Source organism: Terrapene carolina, unplaced genomic scaffold (genome assembly GCF_002925995.2).
Source record: "Terrapene carolina triunguis isolate 2854851 unplaced genomic scaffold, T_m_triunguis-2.0 Scaffold21, whole genome shotgun sequence".
Taxonomy (NCBI): domain Eukaryota; kingdom Metazoa; phylum Chordata; order Testudines; family Emydidae; genus Terrapene; species Terrapene triunguis.
Window position 1 is genome coordinate 32,467,089 of NW_020664372.1, and position 26,033 is coordinate 32,493,121.

Consider the following 26,033-nt stretch of genomic DNA (forward strand, 5'->3'; position numbering starts at 1 on the left):
TCTTTGGTTTTGTCTTGATAGTGTTACTATAATTTAATCTTCCTTTATGTTACTTACTTTAGGTTGCCTGAAGCTCAGCAAAGGGTCGGAGGATGCTTTCTAAATTTAATGCCACAAATGAAAAACTTATACCTTGCATACTGTGCCAACCACCCGTCAGCAGTAAATGTTCTCACAGAACACAGGTATGTTTATTTTATATTTAATTAAAAACTCCTACAGAAAAAGTGATTAAAAATAAGTACTATGTATTTTTTTTAAAAAGCTGATAGGTGCACTTACTTTAAATATCCTACAGCCTTTTTTGGTGACTACATAGAGCATTGTAGCCTGTTTCAACCACACCAAAGCTATTCTGCGGAGCCAGGACCATTGTATCACTCTTCGGAAAACTATTCTTTGAGAAGATTTTTATAACATAAAGAATGCACGTAAACCATAAACATGTAAAGAAACCATAGTACATATTATCTTAGTTTTGAGAGCATCTGTGTGAAAATGTTGTTTTTGAAAGTTCTGGCATGACTGATTTTGGTTTCTGTAACTTTCTACTGTCTGCCATCTGTATCTTAACCTTTGAAGGGTTGTGTTGGAGAACTAACCTTCTAGCTTCTGAAACACCAAGTGCAGGGCTAGATTCTAATCTCAGATGCATAAGCATAAATCACCACATGCCTTGAAAAAATTGCTACCTTTCCACACACATGTGAAATGCTATTTTTTCAATACAGTAAGAGGTGGTGTGCATTTCCACATATTGGAATTAGAACTTGGATCTTACATTTTGAGAGCAATAAATTTGCATGGAGAAAGCATTCAGAAAATGTTAACTTAATAGTCAGTTCTGAAAACATTTATATTTATTTTCAACTTCACTCTAATGAGTAACTCCAATGAAGTCAATGTGACGATTTAGGTGACTATAGGTAATATGTGCATAGGTGTTGCAGGATCAGGGCCTTAATTTTGCACAGTTTACAAAATGAGCACCTCTTGTTGGTCAGAAACAAGCGTTTGAGGTAACATGACTACCTTTAGCTGCTGAGGTTTTTTGGCGATGTTTAGGGCCCCATTCATGTATAGCACAGTTGCAGGCACCGTGTCTTACAGAGGGAGAAAGTTTGTGGCTAGACTGTTGCTTTTAAGCCATAGCCAGCATTCGAGTAAAGGTGGGGGAGCTGTCCTGCAACTGAATCTCCTCCTAAGGATTCCTGAGAAGCAAATACTGTGGCAGTTGTTCTAATAACTTTTCAAGGGGCTGAGTGTGTGTTCGCCTTGGAAGTCTAAGAAGCTTTGGTGGCTGCTGTGACCATGAGTCAGAGAACCGTAGCCATCCTACCCTGCACTTCTCCATGAAGTTAGAAGCCATAGGGGAGCTAGCAGGGAGCACAGCCTGTACTTCCCACCAGAATTTTTGCCTTGGGCAATGAGCCAGGGAAAAGGCTCTTTACACCCTCTCCATCTTCCCTGTGCAAAGTCAGGCATGACTGAGGCCTTCATTTTCAACAATATTAGTTTTTCAGTAATATGTTCTATGGTCTAGTCATGCCTCTTATTCATTCACGGTCATGTAAAATATAAACCTTTGAATCATTTGATACAGGTGATCTGTCCCCAACTTCCTCATTACCTAAGGTTTTCTAACTTTTTGTGTGTGTGAAAGAACAACTTGAAATGCTTGCTACATGTTACAGTGAAAGCAAACAGTAACAGAGTACTCTGTGTGGGAGGTGAGGAGGAATGAAAATGAAACAAAATGTATAAAATGCTGTAATTTCTTTTTTCTTGCTGGTGATTAGTTTCAGCTGGCATTCTCTGTATACTGTGAAGTATTCAGACAATACGCGTCCAGGATTTTTAATAATCTTGTTCAGTCTAAGGACTTTCTCACATTTTCTGTTAAGTAGTTGGTGCCTCTGCCATCATCCCACATTCCAGGCTGGGATTCCATATAAATAGGACGTGGCAATTGATAGCAAAGTGAACAGATACATTTCTTAAGATTTGGCTATGTGTAGGGGAAAGATTTATCCAGTGCTTCAAAACTCTTCAGAGAATAGAGGAGAAAAAACGGTGCCTTAGAATTACAGTTAAAATGTTTATAATGGGGGAAGGTTATAGTTGTGTTACTGGGGAGAAGAAGAAATGCTGCTTCTGGAAGATACCACCCAGGTAAAAGATACTGCAGTCACTTTCTGGTCGGTAAAATCAACTTTGTGAATCCCTATAGGAGTCGTCATAAATATCATAGAACAAGTAAATAATACACTGTAGACATGCAGTTAGTTTCAAGGTAATCTGACTGTTTACCAGAGGCAGAGAGCAAAGGGAAGCAAGTCCTGATGAATGAGCTCTTGTTTAGCATGTCATATTATCTGTTTGAATGAGATGTGTCAATGGAAATATGAACCCTGGATTTGTAATTGCCTCCTTTAGTGGCTTTGAGTGGGTCCTTCCTTTCAGTCTCTGAAGGAGGCCACTCCACCTTGCTATGCCACCTAATGGCTGACAGTCTGTTGCCAGGGGATTAGCACAGTGTCAGCAAAGAGTCTAGGCACCTGGCCCTAGGTGTGGGGCAGGGCAATTGGCAGTCTTTAGTCCAGTTCCCTGGCTGGGGCAGACAGCAAACACAGACAGGCTGTCCAGCCTATGGTGGGGAGGCTGCCACCCCAGGGGTGGGGTTGGCAGCAGGGAGGTAGGGGGCCCAGCCCCACCCTACTCCACCGCGTCCCAGCCCAGGGCCCTACCAGTAGCGAGTGGTCCTGCCACTGGGTCACCGTGAATCCTGCCAGAACACGCTGACTCTGGTTTTGACAACACAGCCAACCTAATGTCTGGTTTCCCTGGGCTACTTCCTACCCCCTATTTGTTCGTAGGGCTCCGTTGCTCCTCAGTGTCTTTGGGGTACTTGGCAGCTGCCAGTCCCAGCAGCTCCTCAAGGTATTCGTCTAGTGGCAGTCCCGACAGCTCCTCGGGGTATTCGGGCGATGGCAACCTCAGCAATTCCCCTCCCTCAGGGTCCTCGTCCGGGGGCAGGGGTTGGCACAGCTCAGTCCCTGGCCCATGCCCAGCAGCAAGGAGAGGCGTCCGACTCCTTCCCTGGCTCTGGCCTAACTGAGCTGGAGGCCCCACCTCTTATACTTCCTGTTCTGCCCCTCTGCTTCCAACACAAGGGGCAGGCCCAGCCTGGCTCCGCCCACTAGTGGGCGGGGAGTGGTTCCTCCCTGTTAGTCTCGGTGGGAGGTCTCTCCACCTTGTTACACCTCCATTTAAAATTTTAAGTGTTTTTTCTTTTATTAAACACAGCTATAGCAGACTGCAATGTATGCCATCGAAAATACTGTTTTTAAAATCTTCCATAAAGAAGCAAGAAGTTACATTTAAACAGAGCAACTCCAAAACCGTTCACCTCTCTTACAGAACAACAGAAACCCCTTAGATTATAAGACTTTAAGGTTTGGAAACATGTCTCTTTCTGCCTTGAGTGTCACTGAACATACTGATTGCACAAAGTAAAAATATATAAATATGTAAAAATTCTAATAATGCCATCTATTGTCTCCTAGTTACGTAGAACTTTTTCTGTTAACATAAAGATCTGTGAGAGATGTTTAGTTTACTCTGAGGTTCAGGGATAGCAGCATCTAAAACAGTAAATGAGGGAACTTCCTTACAATTACTAAATGCCAAAAACTAGGTTAAGATTGCACAGTAAAATTTACACTAAATCAGAGAATGGAAAAGTTAAGATTGCAAAAGCAATGCTCAGTTGCATTGCAAAGCCTGTATATGTTTATGGTATGTATTTAACAGAAGAAACATGAATAAGAACAAGAAAAAGGTAGAGAATATTACATGTGTACTCTGAATTCATTCACTGACTTTTGGGATTTGAATTGTACATTGTGCAACTGATTTAATAGTATTTGAGAGAGAAAAATGGCTTGGAACTAACACTCTACAGCTTTTCCATCAGAGATTGTACCCTCCTTGCACTCAGCCTCTGTGCACTTCAGTAACTAAAAACTTGTGCATAGCCCTTGCCTACAAAATGGTACACTTCATGTACTCAGTATACAATTTTAAAATCATAACTTTTGCTACGTAAAAAAAACCAAAAACAAGTTTTCTGCAATTTATCAAAGCCACTGGTCCTCAAAGAGGACTAAGTCTATGCCAAGTTATAAAAAAACATTTACGATATTCTTACTGTAGCTAAGACTTTTTAAAAGGATTATTTTAATTGTTAAAAATGGTATTTTTTTCACTTCCATAAAATTCCAGAGCTGTTGAAGGATTTTGTTCTAGCTTTAAAAAAAATATAATGATAAAAATTGACCGTCAATCAGGAAGAAGTTCATCCATACAGGTGAATTTTTCATAGTCACGAGCATGCAAAAATATGGGTTATAATAGAAACCATTTTACAGCATTCATTGTAGCATTTGTACCAGTTGAATGAAATAATATCAAGATCATACGATAAGCGTCCATCCAGTCCTTTTGAAGGAAACATTAGGTTGCTGGATTCTACTGCTTCATATTTCAAAAGAAATATCAAGCTGTAAATTGCAGTGAGTTGGTATCCTGATGCCTGTTAAAATTCAACTAAAGTGTTAAGGGATGGAGATACAGTTGAGGTGAACACTGCCAAAATATATATGTTAAAACACCGCTTTCCTATCAGGACATACATTGGCTTTAATTTCCTTGAATGTTCAGCATGCAATTCAGACTAGCGTTATTGAGTTAACTCTTCTAGCCCCAATGCCGAGAGCAGCTCCCCTTGCTGTGATTTTATTTTATTTTATTTTATTTTGGTCACTCTTATACTCTCGTCGCTGAAACCCATCTCCTTGTGTTTTACTTAGTCTGAAGTCATACCAATTTTTAAAGAGTGGGGGCTTCAAACCTGATCCTATTAAAGCTAAAAGGAGTGTTGCCATTTACTTCAGTGGGAGCAGGACTGAGACCTATATATATGCTTATTTTTTCGTCATTTATGTCAGATGTTGAGAACGTCTGTTGGCTTGCTCTCAGTCATCCCTCAAATCTTGGAGGGGAGGTTCCATAGAGGCTCAGAAAGGAGGAAGGCTGCAAGAGTTTTGAGGCTGCATCTATGTTTTGAAGAGATGGGGAAGATTTATAAGGCCTGATCCTCTAAGGTGCTGAGCACCCTCAATTCCCACTGAGGACAGTGGAACCAGAAGGTGCTCTGCCCCTTTCAGGGTCACGTTCATTTCAGGCTTTAGTCCAACAAATGAAAAAAATAAGTTAATTCAGATTTCTTTAATGCACAGTATAAAAAACTGTAGTGAGTCCTGTTGAAGGCATTTCCAACATCTAGCACACTCTTCACCCGTTTGATCATCCGTTTCCTGCTTCATGCTGGTGTACCCTCTTTTATTCACACCAACAGACTTCTTGCTCTCTGGAAATCTAGTGTAGTCTGGGTGAAGTGTAATTTTTCAAGCATCAGTTGAAAAAAGAGAGAGAGAGCGAGAAAATGACAAGATTTATTTTAAAGGTACATTGAGTGGAGTTAACCTGCTGTTTGCACCAGCCATTGTAAATTCCAGTCTGTATCACTTCCTGTTCATGTTCTTCATAGTTTTCTTCTTAGTCACATATAGATAGCATCAGCATGAAAAGAGGCTTTTTGTACAGTTACAGTATTGAAATATAGGATACAAACAATAAACGACTGTTTAAAAAAGCTTTGGGGTAGTTTCTCTGTCTTTTTTTTTATTACTTTCATTGTGGATGAAACAGAGTCTTGTTCACATTTACAAAGCCACAAACATACATTGTTCTTCTTTTCTCTGAATTCAAAGTACTAAAGTAGTCAAAAATAAACCATTGAAATAAATGAAAATAAAAACCAGAATCCTAAATTTTCATGAATGAACGTGCAAAAATGGGGGCAATATTTCGTGTAATGCATGCTTAAGTTTGATTGATGGGCCATCTGTTCTTGAGTTGTTGCTTGCTTTCAGACAAGAACTCTCACTTTTCACCTCCTCCATTAAGTTTGGACAGTCTAAACTCATCCTGTTATTCTGTTTCAGTTGTGGGAGTGTAACTTTATCCAGGCATTAGGGTCACTAACCAAGGTAGTATTCCTCCAGTGAATACCGTTCTTTGTGAAATTGGGCCAGTGTGTTTATATGCCATGGATTATTTCAGAGCCATCAGCTTCTTTCCCAGGAATAAACCTAACCAGGCTTTTTCTTAAAAAAATTCCTGAGTCTTTGTTATGGGGGGAATTTATCAGCTTCAGGTTGTTGTTTTTTTTAAACTCTACAAGTAATGTGTAAGCTGACTAAGTACAAGCTTAGAGGAAAAAATATTTTCCCTGTAATTTTCCTGTTTACATTGTATGTTTGACAGTTCTTTACATGTAGTCAGGCCTTGATCCGGGAATTTTACGCATGTGAATAAACCCCTTAGCTACTCTCACGTATAATGTCAACAAGGGAGAGAAAAAATTATAAAAAATAGGAAATTATGATTATAAAACTACAGGGGTCTAGATGCAGGTGTCTCACCAGAAACTTCAATCTTTTGATACTGATTAGATTTTTAAAGGATGCAGTCAACTTAGACGTAAATAAGTTTGATGGAACTCTCTGACATGAAGACTTGTATGTTGGAAATCAGTACTTCATATTCTCCCTCATTTCCCCTCTTCTAGTCTGCTACTCTTGTCTCTCACTTTTAGTGCCTGCTAGCGTCCTCTAAGTTCCTTTCTTCCTCTCCACCTTATCCCTTAATGATCTTGTCTGCGTCACTTCATTTCAGTGGGAGTTGAGTGTCTAACTCCCTTAGACTGCTTTGAAAATCCCATCCCTATAGGGTGGACATTTATGTATTTGGAGACATTGTTAGATAAACAGAAAATTTCCAGCTCCAGGGGGAGGTATTTCAATGTATATAGAAGTAGCAGTAAAGTGAGGGATATTTAAAGATGCATATTCAATGCCTACTAAGTAGCATTGGCTTTGATGAGATACATTACTGCACGTTGATAACTTGCTTGTCTTCTTGTGAGGGAAGGCGCAGGGGGAAGAAGCAGGGGAATGGAGCAAAATAATAAGAAAAAAGAAGACGGGGGCGGGGGAGTGGAGGTAACGAATGGAGACATAATTGGGGAGCGGGAAGGGAATGGACAGGAAAAATAGTCAAGACATGGCATCTGTTCTATCGGAGGCATGAGGGGATGTGTGTGGGCCTGGGGAGGAGTCCAAGCCACCAAATCTATTGTGAGGGAAACTCCAGAAAAAAAGCCCAAGGAGAATTAATGTAAAAAGGAGTTGGAGTTGGACCTTAAATGGCCTATCCATAAAACGAAGGAAACATAACCTATTTGATGGGGGGAAGGAGTGATGACATCTTTAAAAAGAAAAATCGCTTTAAGTGTTTATTATTGTGTAATTGTTCTGAAGAAATATGAGGGGCATAACCTTAACTTAACATTAAGTATGTGGGTGCCAAGTGTGATATATGTGTTTAAACTTGTGAACAATGGACTGAAAAAAATAAAAGAATTTTTGCTCAGATTAAAAAATCAAACAAACTAAAGTTTACTTTATTAGATAGTGAATAGCGCATAATCTCAAAATAAATGGAAAAAAGAATAACATTTTCAATACAGAAAATTATTTAATGGCCCAAAAAGAAGCCAGAATCATTATTATTGTAAATATGTTTAGCTTTTTTCTTTGCCAGTGCAAAACTTAAAATGAGTCGATTTTCAATGGTAGATGAAATTATCCTTAATTTAAAGCTTTTAAAAGATATGCAAAACAATATCAATTTTTTTTAGATATTGTGACTTCAGCTTTATTGGATAATGCCTGTCAAGCATTTGCTGTATTTATACTTTACATCCTCACCTTAATAGCAGTTTGGATAAATCTGTGGAGCTTGTACATTAGTTACTCCAAATAATTGGAGCGTGGAATACGGATAAGTTTGAGTCAGAAAACTCTTTGTACCTCCTCCGCTTTGTGTATCCCAGAGCGTGCAAGCGTGTAGGCTGATGTCATTCTCTAAGCAACAGTCCCAGAGTAAGGAGCTCTTTCGAGAAATTCAGCACTAGAGAACTAGAAGCTGTAAGACTTAGGTTCATTAAGTGAGCCAAGGTCTTGCTGTAACGTTGTCAGAATGCGATGTTTATGTGCTGTCCTCAGACCCCTCAGCAGTGAGAGTTCATGTTCTATCTACTATAAACAAAGATCTGCTTCAGAAGTGTAAGTTTAAAAAAAAAAGTCTTAAAGTGCATGTTTAGCTCTTGGTTTTTGTGTCTGATATATTATGTAGCTTTTTCTGCCCTCCAAATTAGTATTGGCAGTCTGAACTTTGAGTGATTCTTTCTTGTTTTAGCTTTTTTCTCATCTGTTTTGTAAAACTGCCTGTTTTGTAACCTTTGAGTCTATTATGGAGCTATACGTACTAAGGTGTGAATATTGATACATTTTAAAGACAGAAGTTGTAGTGCTGATTTCTAAAAGCATTGCTAAGATAGCCTTAGTTTGAACCGCAGACCTTAGGCTAGAAGTTGTAATGATCACTTTATAGAACAAAGGCCTTCAGTATGCTTTTATTCATATACTAATTCTGTAAGATGACACAAGTAGCATATTGAAATAACCCTATTTGTTGTTCTTCAAAAAGCAGGTATTCATGATCAGTTATTCTGAATAAATCATAGGTTTGATCATTTAGCCTTTTTAAAAATATACATTATTCCAAAAGCATAATTGTTACTTTGTGCTCAGTTAAATGATGCTTCTTTTTGTGTGTGCTCTGCTTCTTAACTGTGTCATTTCAGTAACTATAGAGGCGATACACTGTGCTAAACTTGTACGTGCCAGTCAAAATTGCATGATATGAAAGAGCCTTTGTCTTTGTCAAAACAGCTGTGATCTTGAGCTAACGGCATTGATTTTAGTTCTCATGATCCGGTGAAAAAGTAAATAAAACTGATGTATGACCTGCAGTTTGTTCCCCAGCTCCAGTAGTGTTGTGTTCCAGCATTGAAAAATATGTTGGATAAACAAGTCATATTTCACTGAGAGTACATTGTTCTATTATCCGAATGAAGTTCCATTTTGTTTGCATGGTCTTTATCAGACATGAAGAATCCAAGGATATTCATGAAACTGCACATCTAGGAGACTCTTTGATGGGCTTGAACAGACTCCTAATAGGGTCTGCATGCTAGAATGTTTTTGTCTGAATAATTCAATGTCAGTTACATTAAAAGAATAATGATGTACTCGTTTTTTAAAATCCTGCTGTTTGTACAAGTTAGCATGACAAATCTTACAAGACTAAAGTTTAGAGAAGTACCGTGTGAAAGAAAACGTCATTTTAGGAATGTTAGGAGCAAAACTGTGTAATTCAATTATAATTACATCTATTAACACCACTCTATTAAATGGTCTTTTGATGCTTCCGTTAATACACGTATTTTTCCAGGTTTTGAATCTGTTTAAAATTGGTTTAGGTTTAAAACTTGTGTTTTCATGCTTTGAGCAAATAAACTGATGCAACACTCTGCAAGGTATCTTTTGTTTTGAAGAACAGAGACTAACTCAGAAAATACTGTTGAAGTCAACAAATACAGGAAGGAATCACAAAGCATACAATGGAAAAAGTTAAGGATAATATTTGTCTTTATTTCAGAGGTCATGGGTTTGTATGGGGCAGTATTTCATACTGGCTCTTCCCCAATACCCTGCCAAATCTGTGGCCCATTGAAACCTCCATGGTGCCAAAGTCAGAAACAATTGGAACAATAGTATTTTCTCCCAAAATATTTGGCCAGCACAAGGAGCAGAAGTTTGTGTTTTGGTGGTGGGAAAGGGATTCAGTGATCATAATTGCTCTATAGTAAGAGGACCTGGTAAGTAAGGGACATTGTACTTGAAGATAGATCAGCAAATATTATTTATATTATGCCATCAAATGTAAACAACCGTGTGCAGTGCCTATAATGTGCTGAATGATGAGGGGCAAGGATTCATGTATAGTATAGTCTAAAGGTACATGTTGGTGCTGTACAGACCAGTACAAAACAGCTACCGTAAAAGAGTGGGCTGTGATCTTTGTGGTTGGAATGCATCATGGAACAGGTGAGTGTTTTTTTTGAGGGGCAAAGGGAGGCTACCCAAACATTGAATTGGATAGTGTTACATGAAGGGAGGTGGAGGAGCAGACAATGTGAAGGAAGTAATTTATAAGGGAGGAGCAGGACAAAGAAGGCAAATAGCGTTCATAAGTGGGGAGAACAAGATCTGGGTAAAGAGGTAAATAATAGGTTTAAACATTTGCCTGATATTCAATAAAGGAAATAGCTATCACTTTGTTCATATTTAGATAAAGGTCACTTATGTATAGTGCCATCCATGGGTATGCCTGGCATTGTCCAGGCAAGTATGAAGACATAGTTTCCCTTCCAAATGGAGTTTATACTGAGTCTAGAACTAGTAAGTAAAAAAACTGCTGGTATGGAGAGGCTATAGACTTTCCATAGCTGCTAATGTAAATTTTACATAAGATCAATTTTTGACAATCTCACCCTTGCTAACTTGTTTGACTTTAAATTGTGTTGTATTTGGAATAGGGATTGAGCCTTATTTTTGTTTGGAAAACATAATAGCACATCTTGAGTACTATCAGACACAAATAATAATCAGTTACTAAAATCAATGTGATTTTATGCCAGGTTAGACAGAATTGTTCTGGGAAGTTTAAGGCAGGTCTGATGAGGCATTCTGGAGATTCACATATTAAAATCAGGTAGCTCTACTTCTTGAAAATGTTCAGAAAGTAGTTTTATTTAAATTATTTATCTATTTTGCCTTGTTATAACTCCAACACAGTTTGGCCTTGAAATCCCTCATTAGTCTGAATCTGTTGGGATTTTTTTAGCAAGGACTTGTTTGTGCCCTTAACTGATTTTGGGAGACATGGAGAGTTGATGATGCTGCAGGTCTTGAACCCGAACCCATGGGTTGTCAAGCGAGAACATTACCCCCTGCCAAGGGTTCCGGAACTGGGGGAGGGGGCCATGGCCCATCCACTTTTCTCTACAGGCCTCCCTGCGCTAGTCCCCCCTGGCCAAGCCGGCAGCTGGAGCCTGGCTGGGGAGCCCGGGCAGCATGGGGCACTGCACCGTGGACCCTCCACCTGCCCAGGGTGAGGTGGAGGGGCGAGAGCAGCCTCCAGCCCATGTTCCTGCCCCGGGCCCCCCACCCAGGGCAGGTGGAGGGTCTGTATCACAGCTCCCCACAGCTGGCTGGCCACGTGGCTCTTACCATGGCTGGGCGGCAGCTCCAAGGCCCCGTCCCCCAGTCAGAGATGGGTCAGGGAGAGCCGCATGGGCAGCTATAGGGAGCTACAAACCCTCCACCTGCCCTGGGCGGGGGACCCCCGGGCTGGGACATGAGCTGGGGGTTGCTTTCAGTCCCCACCCTATCCCAGGCAGGTGGAGGGTCCACGGCTCCCGGTCAGCTCCGGCTTGTGGCTTGGCCGGGGGCGGGGCCGGGGGCGGAAGGGGCCACAGGGGGAGGGGACCCTTAACCCCCCACACTTTTTGGAAGGCTCCACCACAGCTGCCCCCTGCTGCAAGATCACATGAGGGAACTGATCTAACACCCCAAAGGCAGAGGCTACACCTACTGATTCAGCTGGATCAGGTGACTAGCAACAGACTGCTGATTGGACCAGGCATAAAGCTTCCTGTCTCACCTCTAGTCTGACCCGCTAGTCACTAGGCCAGGTGCTGACTAGATTATTGAGACCAACTTTCTCCTTTCTTGCCTGCTTTCCTCTCCTTGCTCCTGTTATCACACCTTGATTCTAGTTCCTGTCTCCTCACCTGGTTTCCACTTCTTGCTCCTGGTTCCTGTGTCCCTTCCCTAATTCCAGTGACTTACTCTGGCCTGACCCTTAGCGTGACTTCTGACCCCAATTCCAACCTACCCCTTGGTGTGACTCTGGCACTGACACTTCATGTGGCTCCTGACTCTGACTCTGGATTCACCCTTGATATGGCTTCAGACTCTGGCTTTGACCTTTGGCGTGACTTCTGTGACCCTGACTCCGCCCCGGCTCTGATCACTAGTTCAGACTGCCCAGTTACAGGACCTGACAGGGACTAATTAGTTATTTAAAAGAAATTCATTTGGGAACCCCAGTAATTCCCAAATCCACATGTCAACTTTCAGGGAATTTAGGTATAAAACATTACAGAGAAAACATAAAAATAATAAAAGAATCTGCACGCATGCTAATAAGCTTATCAGAATTCATCCGAGCTCTCTCAAGCGCTCTGGTAAGTGTAGTCTTTTAATACCCCACCCTAGGGGTATCCTTGTATTACAAGTTCATCAGAGTTTCATCTCGGAACGATAAACAATCAATAAAAATACATATTTTGTATTTGAATTACTTCTTGTTTATTTTCATCTCTTGCTGGCTCAGGCAAAATTCCCCTTGAGCAGAAGGATCAGAATAATCAAGAGTCTAATTTATTTTTCATCTGTTGATAATTAATTCTTCATTTGTTTAAATATTTTGCATGTGCAGTGAGGAACTAGGAGAATTTATGGAAATGAAAGGTGCCAACAGCCCTGGGATCCTTGTATTGACCACTGGCCTCAGCAAACCTTTCATGCGCCTGGATAAATACCCCACGTTACTCAAAGAGCTTGAAAGGCACATGGAGGTATATCTTATCAGCATTTATGTTCCATCTTAATGATGATTTGACAACAGTTGTTTTAAAGGTACATGTCAAGCATGTTGGTCCCCAGATTGTGTTCCTTGTCTCTCCTTCTCTCCTTTCTGCCTTCTGAACAGTGCTCCAGTCATTTAAAAAAAAAAGCGGGGGGTGGAGGGGGCAGAAAGCACTATCACTCATGAAGTGATAGTATTGGAGGTACCGGAACACCGTGAAAAGTGCCCAAATGGCGTTCCGGCACGACTTGAGCCCTGCTTCTAAAATAAGAGAGGCAGTAGGCTTAAAACTCATTGTAATCAGATTAACTGAAAAACTCAGTAAGCGTAAAGCAAAACCCACCTAGGAATCTGAATTTCTCACTGATGGAGCTGATCCTCAAGATTTCCAGGTGGATTGTGTTTTGAACCGGTCTCCTAAAAACTGTAATTAAGACTATTCTAGGTTTTATCTTACAAAAAAGGATTTTTTTTCATAGTAGTGGTCTAGTCGTTCAAACACTCCCTACTTGATCTTGTCTCACTTACTTCTGTTGGACTATGCCTGACAATGAGACCTGGAAGTGTTCTAATGTGGTGGTGTTTGAAGGGCCTAAATTTGCATTTAAATGTTTTATTTAAAAAAAAAATTGAGGGGGTGTAGTTGGTGTGTCATGTATATGATTTGCCAGCTCTGATAGTGTTCCATGTTAGCATAACCTGAAAAGAAGAGCGTGGTTTAACTGTGACAATAGGAAAGGGCAGAAACATGGGCTGGAGGCTGCTCTGGGAGTACTAATGGCAGAAACTTAAGTTTGCAAGTAATCTGTTGAAATCTAAGTCAGGTATATTTTTCCAGACACTGTCTCTTGGGTTCATGAAAGAATAGCGTTAGTAGTAACATCATGAGAGTTTCTGCATTCTTGCTACAAGTGTTATATCAATGGAAGGAGGCAATGAAGAGGGCATAAAGAGGAGAACAAAAAGGGTTGTTACAAAGTTGTCTATACTGTAGTTACTATGCCTCCTAGGAAACATTTCATTACCATCACCGGGAATTACAGTACTATTGTTTTTGTCTTTAGGATTATCATCCCGATCGACCAGACATTCAGAAATCCATGACAGCCTTCAAAAACCTTTCTGTAAGAATTCTGAAGAGTAGATATGTATTTATTTGGGAGAATGCTTCCTAATTTCATGCCCTGTAAAAGTTAATATTTTGACATGTGAAATCTTTAGAAATGTAGGGCTTGATGCTATGCTCAGGCATAGTGAAGTGTGTGGGAGGTGTCTGCTGGCAGCCTGTTCCAGCTCCTTCATTCTTGTTTGCCCAGTCCCACTGGAAATTAAGGCAGTACATTAGCAGCCCTAACTTAATATCAGTTGAAAATTAGGTGTAGCAGAGCCCTCCCTTTCCAGTCCACTCCTTGCTCCCAGATCATCCCTGTTTTAGCTTTACACCAGAAGAGGCCTCACCTGCACCAAGAACTTGTCTCTGGCCTCCTCCAGCCACTATATGGCCTTTTTGTGCCACTTAGGGAATGTGGCGATAGTGGGCTAAGAAGTCCAGCCTATAGTGTACGTCCCTAGTGCAAAGGCACTAGAGTAAAAATGAGCATTACATCACTGAAGCCCAGAATGGACGAGCTGAGAGGTTGGGGGATTAAGACCTGTCAGTTCTAACATGGGTATCCAAGCAAAGAAATAAGAGGTGTGGTTGTTAGTGACATATGTGTGCAACCCACTAACACTTTTTGTCAACATTGTGTGTTTCCTTTTGGATGGGGCTGCGCCACTAGTGTGACTTTGTTATATATATTTTGTGGCCACTGTGAGACCTGGGGTCCCTTTTTGTTGGGTGCTGTAAAAACAAGTAGGAGGAAACAGTCCCTGCCCCCAAGAGTTTCAGACCAGATGAGACAAGTGGGAGAACAAACAGCAGAAAGGATAAGGGAGGGAGTATGAATTAGATCTGTATTCCTGCTTTCTGCTGGGCTAGTCGGTTATTGTTTGGGAGTGAATAATAGGCATAACATTAGAAGTGGCTCTCTAGGAGAGCCCTGAAGAAGAACAAGGTGGTGACTTTTTAAAGGGATGTTGAGATCATTAAATTAAAAGAAAAGTACACCTTGACCCCACTATAACGTGACCCGATATAACACAGGTTCGCATATAGCGCGGTAGCAGCGGGGCTCCAGCTGCTGCGGGGAGCCCCAGGCCCTTTAAATCACCGCTGGAGCCCTGCCGCCGCTACCCCTGGGCTGCGGCAGTGGGGCTCACCGGCGCTTTAAAGGGCCCGGGGCTCCGGTTGCTGCGGGGCGCCCAGGGCCCTTTAAAACATCGCTGGAGCCCTGCTGCCACTACCCCGGGGCTGCGGCAGTGGGGCTCGGCTGGTGATTTAAAGGGCCTGGGGCTCCCTGCGGCCGGAGCCCCGGGCTCTTTAAATCACCGCTGGAGCCCTGCCACCGCTACCCTGATATAACGGCGTTTCACCTATAACGCGGTAGGGATTTTTGGCTCCCCGCGACCGCGTTATATCGGGGTAGAGGTGTAGTAGTTTTGTAATTAACAATGTAAATTTTCAAAAGGTACTTTAATGTAGTCCACTGAAAGAAATATTTCACACTTGAAAGCTTTATTTTATACTCCAAGCCGAGCACTGAGGACAAGTAATTACTTCTGCTGATACTGACTCCTAATACAGTTCACACAGACACCACCTTATTAGCACCTTCCCTATCTTTAACAGGCACAATGTCAAGAAGTACGGAAAAGAAAAGAACTTGAACTCCAAATACTGACAGAAGCCATCCGCTGCTGGGAGGGAGAGGACATTAAAACACTGGGCAATGTAATTTACATGTCCCAGGTCATGATTCAGTGTGCTGGAAGTGAGGTAACGCAGTTCAAGTTTTCATTAAATATTTTTCTGTTCCTCTCTTGCAACTACAATTAACAATGAATAATAGATTGTGCGCGGTAGAAACAAGAAGACCACTCCAAGAAAAAAAATATAGACTGAACAAATTTTATGTAGTATTTTGTTTAACCTAAGTGTCCTTATAAATGGAGGAAACTACTTTAAGATGTGCAAGCTCCGCTAAAAGCTGACTAAATCGTATAGCCAGATAGAGTTGTTGGAAACATTATAAAGTCTTAAGGGGTTGTAAGAGAGTCCAAAGTGCAAATTAAAGAGAATTTTCTCTGTGTATTGGTTACATTACAAAATAATTTGCCCCGGTAGCTATTACTACATGTAAAAACAATTTGGAAATACTTATTTTATGTTGCTGTTGTCCCAGACATACTCCTCCTTGGTTGATGGGGTTTTTGGACACCTTCCTCAAATATTAATTATTAAAAAGACAAAAATCAGGGGACTGAGTGACTCTGGGGAATCGTAATGCCTTTCACCTTGAGGTCATTGCTTTAATACCAGCTCTGCTTTGTAGTGATCGGAAATCTTTACTTTCTGACCCATGTGCAGTGTCTTATATAAAATAATTGAAGATCTCTGTCTCAATTTCCTAATACACAAGCAACCACGTCACAAAAACCATCACCACAGTTGACACTAATTGACAACCTTGTTGGCAGAGAGGCCAAAGAACTGACTGGACCTGAATTATGAGTTACTCTCTAGGGGTGGTCTCTGTGTCACAATCGAGGCCGGACCTATAGCCAGCTAAATTGAAGTGGGAAGGCAGGGAAAAACTCAAGGAGTGGGGTTGCAAAGTTTTCGCATAGAAAAATTTAAAATATCAGATGCACTATCCTGAATTTTAGAAGATTTTAAAACCATTTAAAATCAAAGCTTGCACCAAAAAAAGTAATGGTACAAATCTAGATTTCTGCCATAGGGCAACTTTGCACTGTAACAAGTTAGGTTCTTTTATAACACTCATAAACATATGTCTTACCCAAAAAAAACCCAGACTCCCTCAAATACTCTGTTTTATCTCTTATCAAATGCATATGAAAACATTGGGCTGGATCCTCAGCTCAGGTCACTTAGCTTATTGGCCATGAATTTATAAGTAGCTGTGCATTTTATCCCAACTGAGGAACTGGCCCATAGTATACACAAATATTGAAAAACTCCTTTAGAATGCTTTGGATTAAGAGAACTTTTAGGAGGGGCAGAGAGGGAAAATGGTAAATATTTTGCTTAAAAAGAAAAATAACTCCTAAATAGAGATAGCTAGCATGAATGGAATGTCTCATATGCAACAGGAATCCCTTGAGTGGCAGTGTAGTCAGTTGCTACTGTTGAGGTTTATTTCTTCAAGTAACTTGCATTATAAAAACCTGAATACAAGAGCTTGTCACAAACCTTTTTGAACAGAAAATTGAGTGCAGTTTGACTCCACTTATTGCTAAGTACATATAGGTTTAATTTTGCTAAAAGTACAGTAGTATTGGTACTACACCAGTGAATGTTTTAAATAAAAAAAAGTTAGGGTCTACTGCCGTATATTTATTTTATTTTTAATTATTTTCTTTGTTTTTTCATAAGGAAAAGAATGAAAGATATCTTCTTCTGTTCCCTAATATTTTGCTTATGTTGTCTGCCAGCCCTAGGATGAGTGGGTTTATCTATCAGGTAAAACAGATGTTTTAACCATGGTTATTTACAGCAAACTTAAAAAAAGCTTTCTAAACTTCTTTTCACTTCTCTTTCTATATGTATTCAGTATGTATATGTACTCTGAGAGGCAGAATTGTCCAGCTATTGGGATCCTGGACTGAGAGTCAGGAGACCTAAGTTCTGTTTCTGCCACTGATCTGCTATATGAACGTAGGCGAGTAACTTCATCTCTGTCCTATTGTTTCCCTACTACTGATACTTTCTGTTAAGTGCTCTTAGATTTATAAAGGAAAACGCTATAGAAGAGCTTATTAATAATAATACATAAACTGTTAAGCATCCAGGTTGAGAAGTCAAGCACTCAGAAGTCAGGAAATGCCAAAATTAAGGTTGCCCATGCAACCTTCATTCAGTCTCCTTACGTGTATGCATTATGATGCAGTCTTTAATTCTATAATCACATACTATTTTTTTTCCAGAAGTCCCCTTTTTCATTTAGTGTTTTTTATAGTCCACATTCACAGTGTGGCCCCAGGCCTTATTTAACGTTCACTGTCCAAACTCTGCACTGCATTAAAAAATCACTAACTTCCTTATGGGTGTTTCTGAGATGCTGTCACCGTAATAACTGAGTGCTTAACAGTCATTAATGAATTTATCTTCACAATATCCCAGTGAAGTGAGGTAGACACCTAGGACTGAATTTACTTTGCATTATACAACACACATGTTCGAAGCTCAGCTTCCATTGACTTCAGTTGCAGCAGCAAGTGCTCAGCATTTCTGTAAATCTGGCCCCCGGTGTCTCATGTTAGGCACACTGAAAATAAGGAACATGCAGTTGGTGGCCACCTATGAAAAGTTTGGTTATTCTTTGAGTGGTGAGTCCAATGGCCATTCACTGTGGGCGTGCACACACTCCAGGCACACAAGACAGGAAGATTCTTTTCTAGCAGTGGGCGTTGGGCTGTACCTGCACACTGCACCTCCTTGTGCTTCGAACTAAGGGCATAAGGAGCAGCGCGGACTGACCGCCTCTCCAGTTCCTTTCTACTGCTCATGGTACAAGATGGAACTTCACCAGTGTCCTCAGCTTTGCTAGTGTTCCTGCCTTCAACTCAGGTTTCTTTGTAAACAGTTATTTTCTGTAGTTAATTAGTTAGTTAAATAATGTAGTTAGTTAGTTTGAGGTTAGTTTCTTGGCTTCAATTCCTGTTTGGGCTGCCCTCCGGTCTTCCTGGTTAGTGATTCCCAGGCCTCCTGCCTGTACTGTCTTGGGAGTCTCGTATGTGTGAGCTTTGTTGTTCTTTCCAACCTTGTCTGGAACAATCTCACAAATTCCAAGTTAGGAGGCATCTCATGGAGCTCTCCATGAAGCCACAGCCAGACCTTGGGACTTCTGACTTCCCTGTCCATTGGTGTGATCTCCCTGTTAGCGCCCCTCCAGACCCGGTGCTTCCCAGTCCTGGCTCATCTGAGTCCAGACTTAAGCTCTCTAGCAAGCAGAGACGGGAGAACAGAAAGGAAAAACAGCCTCATAAGAAGTGAGAGAAATCCCCTCCTAAATTCTCTAAGAGATCTGCCTTCCTTCTACCCCTTCTAAGTCAGGCACAGAAACTTTGTGCCCCAGTATGGGTGTGTCTGGAGCTCCCGGGGAGCATCGGCCAGTACCAGCAGTACTGAGAGCCAGGACACCCAAACACCGTCCCACCTATGTAAGGGAATGGTCTGGCCCAGCATCAGCAAAGGAGAGGAGAGAGTGGTCACCCTCTGCACAAGTGGTTCTGCACTGCAAGAAGAAGAGGGATTTGCCACTGCGAACACCTACTGCCATCCCAAATCTGTACCGTTGGACCTATCTGTGCATAGAAGCCCCTCCTGTTCTCCACTGGGAGTCAGAAGTCCCAGGGTCTGGCTGTGGCTTCATGGAGAACTCCATCAAATACGTCCTAATTTGGAATTTGAGAGATGGCTGCATACAAGGTTGGAAAGGACCTAATGGTTTATACTGACCTGGAGTCGATGCTTCTCTCAGATCTGGTAATCTCCAAACAGCTTCCTACACAGTTGGTATGCCACTCGCCAGTCCCTTCCACCAGCCATGGCATCAAGCTGCCAGCACCAGTAATGCAGCACTCACCAATTCCATCTGCCAGCCGTGGCATCTCAAGGGATGTGGTACAAATGGCTCCACCCGTGGACGCTGAGGACTCTTATTCCTCTAGTGAGTTTGCAACAGAGGATGATGCACTGGCCATTCCAGTGGTCTCAAGCCAGGACACTAGCCCGACAGGGGTTCCAGAGTCTCATGGGTGCCCTGTCGCCTCCCACAAGTCATACTGTTGGGCCCGGGACCAGAGGTTCTCTTCACCTCTGTGCCCATACAACCCTACATTCGGTCCTATTAAGGTGCTTTGGATCCTTACAGTAGGCCTTCTGGCTACATGGGATTGGAACAGGAATATGGTCAGAGATCACCTCAAGGGAAGAGCCCCAATTCCCTCATGAGCACTATGAGGAAGAACAGCCCAACCAGCGAGTACTGCCCAAACCAGCTATGGTTCTCTCCTATTCATCTCCTGATGAAACAATGACGCCGGCCCCCCCTTCGCCACCTAATGATTATACTTCCTGAAGAGGCTCAATGTATAGGTTCCTCTGGAGGAAGTTCAGGACCTTACTCGCAAGCTTCTAGACATTCTCCAGACTACAAGCCCTGTCGAGGTGGCGCTTCCCATCAACAAGGCCATACTGGAATTGTCTGAGGCTGTTTGGCACAGTCCAGCAGCCTACGCCCCAACTCCAAAAAGAACATTGAAAAGATACTCTGTTTCACCTAAACGGGGGACAGAATATCTGTTTTTTCCACCACATCCCAAATTCACTGGTGTACAGGCTGTTACAGAGCACAGTCATCTACACTAGCTTTGGTCTTCCCCTTCCAAGAAGAGTGCAAAAATAACTGGACTTTCTCAGGAGAAAGAATTTCTCTTCCACCAGCTTCCTATTTTTGATAGTATAATATAACTTTATTAATTATCATAACCTGAGTTCACTAGCATACTTTCTCATGAGCTCAGATCAAAGTTTCAGGCTATCCTGGATGGGAGGAAGCTCATAGCCTGGTTGTTCCTCTAGGCATCACTAAATGTAGTTGATAGCACTTCCCACTCCATGACAACTTCGGTAGTCATCAGGTGGGCTTCTGGGTTTAGTTCCTCGGGGTTCCCTAAGGATGTCCAAGCAACAGTGGAGGATCTCCTCTTCCATTCAGGGGGGCAAAAAGATGAATCATTTCACTTACTCAGAGATTCCTGGGCTACCCTCTGATCCCTAGGGATTTTACACTCCAATTCCTTGGAGGAAGTACTCTAAACCACCTCCTTACAGACAGCGTCCCACTCCCCAGTCCTTTTTCCATCAATGGGCTTATGAGCCACCCAGGACTGGCTGACATTGCTTATGAGCCACCCCTGTCATTAATTCCCCCTCATCAGCAACCCCTTGCCAAGAAGTCATTTTGATGGGATCATCGAGAGCCACTAGCCTGTCACCACACAGCTGGATACTCCCACCCACTTTGGTGGCCGCCTTCCGCTTCTTCCCAGTGAGCAACATAGCAGACAAGATGGTCCTGGAGATCATCTCCATGGGTACATGATAGAATTTACTTCTGTCCCTACACCAAAATCCCCTTCCCCATCCCTCTTCAGGGACCCATCTCATGAGAGTTTTCTCAGATAGGAGAGAGGCTCCCATCTTCAGCTAGGAGCCATAGACCCCATTCCTCTTCAAGGTTTCTATTTGAGATACTTCCTCATTCCCAAGAAAAAGGGCAGATAGACCCATCCTAGGATTTCAAACTACTGAACGTCTTCATAGCCGTTTGAGATTAAGGATGACCATCCTAGTCTCTACAATCCCCTCCCTCAACAAAGGCGACCCATTTGGAGTTCTCAATTTGAAAGAAGCCTATTTTCATATAGACATTCACCCTGTCCAGAAGAAGTTTCTCTGCTTTACGGTGGGCCTAGATCATTACCAGTACAGAGTCCTTCCCTTCAGTGTCTTGATGGCCCCAAGGACATTAATGAAGGTACTCTCTGTGGTAGCAGCATACTTGCATTGCCAGGGCAGCCTTGTGTTTCCTTATCTTGATGACTGACTTCTCGCAGAGTAATCATCTCAGGAAGTCCAGTGGACAGTACACTCCCTCCTCAGCCTCCTGCAATCCTTAGGGCTTCAAGTAAAGCTACAAAAAGTCCACTTCAATTAGAGTGCCTCTGGGCTTGACTTCAGTCAGAGCTTGCTTACCTCAGGACAGGTTCCTCATGATGACAGACCTCCTTGCCCAGCTCTGACTGAGTCCCCAGACGACAGCTTGTCCTGTCTGGTCCTTCTTGACCACATGGGCGGCTGCATGTGCATAACACCCTTCTCCAGGCTCCTTCTTCGTTGCTTTCAGGAATGGCTATGCACAGTATAAGTGAGTTGTGAACCCTCAGATCGTTCTGTCTTCTTTCACCTGGTGGGAAAACAAGAAAGTCCCCTCTATCCCTTAAAGAAACTAATCACATGCACCTAGATTGGGGAGCACATCTGGACAACCAAGTAGCACAAGGTTCTTGGACCCAACAGGAATCTGAGCTACACATCAGTCTACCTGAACTTTGAGTAGTGCAGGAGGCTTGCAGAAGGTTTCTGCGTTTCCCACATTTCCATTGTGTTCTGGTCATGTTGCACAACTTAACCACAGTTTTATACATAAACAAGCGCAGGGGGTAGCAAGGTCTGCCCATGTTTGCACAGAGGCCATCAGGCTCTGGAATCGGTGCCCCTGACACCAGGTTGCCCTCTCAGCAGTGCGCTTTCCCAGAATAATGAACACCTTAGCAGACAGTCTCAGCAGACATTTCCACAGGCAGCACTATTGGGAACTTCACAGCTCAGTGGTACTGAACATCTTCCAGCTTGGGAGGTGGGGGAGGAGTCACCGTCATGGGACTTCTTTGCACTCCGGGTAAACAAGAAGTATCCAGCCTATTGCTCCTGTGCTGTGCAAGGGCACATTTCCAGAGGGGATTCATTTCTGGTTCAGTGGTGAGAGTCACTAATGTATTCTTTCCCTCTCGCCTCCCTCTTACTTTGAGTCCTGAACAAGTTTAAACAGGACAAATTGACAGCGATTCTGGCAACACCTACATGGCTGAAACAGTTTTGGTTTACCAGCATCCTCCAGATGTCCATGTGTCCATGCATCCGCTTGCACAATTGCTGAACCTCCTGACTCAGGATGAAGGCAGAACCATCCATCCCAGCCTGATATCCATCTACCTAGCAGCTTAGTGTTTGGATCAGCATCAAGCAGGGAAATATTGTGCTCAGAGGCTGGTCAGTTCATTCTCAAAACAGCAGAAAGGCTTCCACAAGAAAATACTATCCTGCCAAGTGGAAGAGATTCTCCATCTGGTGCATCGCCAGGTAGCTCCACTAGACTCTGGAATCTGTGCCATCTTGAAATATCTTCTCTCCCTCAAGTCACTGGGACTATCCATTAGTTTGTTGCACATGCATCTGGCAGTGATCAATGCTTTCCGTCCTCTGACAGATAACTGCTTGATATTCACCCACCCTACAACTATGAGGTTTCTAAAAGGTCTAGTCCGAACCTTCCCTCCAGTATCAGCACTGAATCCTAACTGAGACCTCAGTCTACTCCTGTCAGCACTTACGAATCTGCCATTCAAGCCCTTGGCCCCTGCTCCTTTCCCCATCTTTCCATGGAAAGTAGCCTTCCTAATGGGAATTACTTCTGCTTGGAGAATAGGGGAGCTTATGATGCTTATGGCAGACACTCCCTATATGGTGTTTATAGGGATAAAGTGTCCCTAAGGTTACTTCTCAGGTTCATCACAAAGGTTCCTCTGAATTTCACCTGAATCAGACCATACATCTACTGGTGTTCTACACAAAATCTCACATCACTAGAGAAGACAGAACCCTTAATTCTTTGGTTGTTCATGGACCGTCTGTCTGCAGTGGACAAAGCTCCTTAAAAAATTCCCAAGATTGTTCATCTCCTTCACTGAACGGATGAAATTTTATCACAAAGGCTGTTGAAATGGATTTGGGGCTGTATTTGGCTGCATTTTGAACAAATGGAAACCCATCCTCCTCAGGGGCTGAGGGCTCATTTGAATACAGCGCATGCTACCTCTGTAGCTTTTCTCCAAGGTGCACCTCTCCAAAAATCTGTAGAGTGGCAACATGGTGCTTACTACGCACCTTTACCGGGCACTATGCAGTGGTCCAGGTTACCTCAGCAGGTATAACCTTTGATTCAACAGTCCTGTATTCCGTAATGCAGCACGGGTCCTCGCACCCTCCTCCTCAATGAGTACTCTTGTGAGTTGCCTACGGTGAATACCCATAGGGACCAGCATTTGAAAAAGCAAAAATAGGTGAATATTTGTGGAATTTCCATTTGTATGTATACCTATTTACACTGGAAACCTGATTCTAAGAGTTAGTCATCCAGTTAGCACACAGAACATACCATGTGGCCTATATATCCCATCAAAAGAGCTCAAATGTTGAATACTGAATACTTGAATGAGTTACAGGCCAAAAATTATGTGCAGAAATTATTGAATCATCTTAATTTAATAATAAATAAACATGAGAAAACTGCAGTCTGCTTGCAGACCATTTTAGGTCAGAAAAAGAAGTGTAATTTGTTGACTATGTTATTCACTGTGAATTACATGCCCAGTTCTGTTTAAAACCTTGGTACTCTTGCATAAAGTGATGTTATAGCCTTTGATGACAAGAAGGGACAGGTCCTCAGTTTTACATGCTATTAGAAAGACACCTCCACTGTATCATAGGGTCTGCTGGCATCATGCTGGTGTCTTGGTTCAGTACTGTCTCAGATAGAAGTTCCATCTATAGTACTGAATTATCAACTTCACTAAGTATGGAACTCGGGTGGAAATATGTGTTCCTAGTAGGTCTCAAATCCACAGATGGTCAAGGTCCTCTCTTGGTGAATTTGCATTGTAATGTATTTACATGCACTACCCATAGCTTGGGCAGATTTCAAATTGACTCATGATATTAAGCACAGTAGTTGTTCTTGGCACAAAAAGCTATGTAATTTGGTTATCCTTTTCCCATGGAATTTTAAATATTATTGCTGATCTAATGTGTACGTTTCAATTTACTGGTTTATCATCTGTTTGCCTGTTTGAATTATGCATATTTTAAATGTATATATGTTTAGCTATTAAACATCTTTGGGTTTTTAAAAAGAAAAAGAAAAAAACATGTTATGACTTTTCTAGGGAAAACTGCCAATGACAGGAATGACCATCACAAAGCTAGAAGACAGTGAAAATCACAAAAATGCATTTGAAATAGCAGGTAATGTTCATGAGCATTTCTATTGATTTGTTTTTGTTTATCATAGAAACATAGGGTTGGAAGGGACCTCAGGAGGTCATCTAGTCCATCCACAGCGCTGAGGCAGGATTAAATACAACTCGATCATCCCACTTCATCTTACCTGTTCTTTAAAACCTCCAATGACGGGGTTTCCACAGCCTTCCTAGGTTTAAAATTAAAAAAAGAAAAGACTGCCCATCCCGGCTGTGCGTGCCCTTGACACTCAGTTTATTTTGTATAATTTTAACTCCACAGTTCTCTCCCGTGTACCCCAAGCAGCACATTTTATATTAAGCATAAGCTCTTCCCTATGCCCCTGTCCCCATCAACACAATTGCCTAGACCCTCACAAATCTCTTCTCCCCCTCTTCCCTTTAAAAGCAAGGAAGAAAAGACAAGCCTTGCAGCCTGTCTCTAACAGTCAGCAAATTCAGGCTACTACTTTGGACCAAGAAAGGAAAAAAATTCTAGAAGGTCTCTAATAGAGAACTTTCTACCAGAAGCGAACTCCCATCACCAAGGGGCCTCAGCTCAGGTTTCTCCACTGGTGGTTTCTCATGGGGAGAGAGGCAGTTGCTTAGGTATATTCCTGGCCATTTATTGTTTTATAGGTCAACACCAACAGCTTACAATTGCCCCAGAAACCAAAAGGATCCAGTGCAGGTTACTGAAGACAAGTTTTACGTGCTCCCAGAAAAATATACTGCATAGCAAGTGGGCTGCTCTGCTGAATTCTGCACCTGCTTCAGTTTCTGGGTAAATGTAAGATGTAGCCCCAAGTAGATTCTGTTGAAATAGTTTAATCTCAGGGGGATGAAGGTGTCACGAGGGTCACAAGGTCTACAGCCAAAAGAACGGTTACAACCTCCTGGCTATATGACGAGGGAGAAAAAGCCAAAGCTAGTTATTGCTGCTACCAATTGCTGCTTTCAGAGGCAGCTGAAAATCTAACCTCACATACCTGGTAGCAAACCAGAACAACCAAGGACCGCCCACCCACCCTCTCGCTCACTCTCTTCTCAGCTAGCAGCACTGACGTTGTCCTCATAATGCCCTCCAGTTGCTTCCCCCCAGGTGATCAACTCTCACCCCAGTTTTATTATCTAGATTAAGTGTCAGGCAGCCAGACTGGATCAGTTCCCCCAGTCTCCCTTAAACATTGAGTAGTGCAATCCACTGTTCTGGCCAGGTCAAATGAAATGGAGACTTTAAACTGTGTCATCCGCATGCTGAAGATTCAGCAATCCATGTCTCCTCACTAACTGTGTGCCTT

At 42.3% G+C, this 26,033-nt stretch overlaps 1 protein-coding gene across 3 annotated transcripts in view; it reads left to right on the forward strand.

Moving 5' to 3' along the window:
* Positions 1-26,033, forward strand: part of ARHGEF7 (Rho guanine nucleotide exchange factor 7) — a 207,814-nt gene that overhangs the window by 146,540 nt on the left and 35,241 nt on the right. For all 3 annotated transcript variants that reach the window (XM_026647573.2, XM_026647565.2, XM_026647572.2), the window contains exons 9-14: positions 63-185; positions 12,598-12,736; positions 13,812-13,871; positions 15,479-15,625; positions 17,246-17,332; positions 24,661-24,739. In XM_026647573.2, coding sequence (XP_026503358.1) covers positions 63-185; positions 12,598-12,736; positions 13,812-13,871; positions 15,479-15,625; positions 17,246-17,332; positions 24,661-24,739 — 635 coding nt within the window. The remainder of the gene's footprint in view (positions 1-62; positions 186-12,597; positions 12,737-13,811; positions 13,872-15,478; positions 15,626-17,245; positions 17,333-24,660; positions 24,740-26,033) is intronic.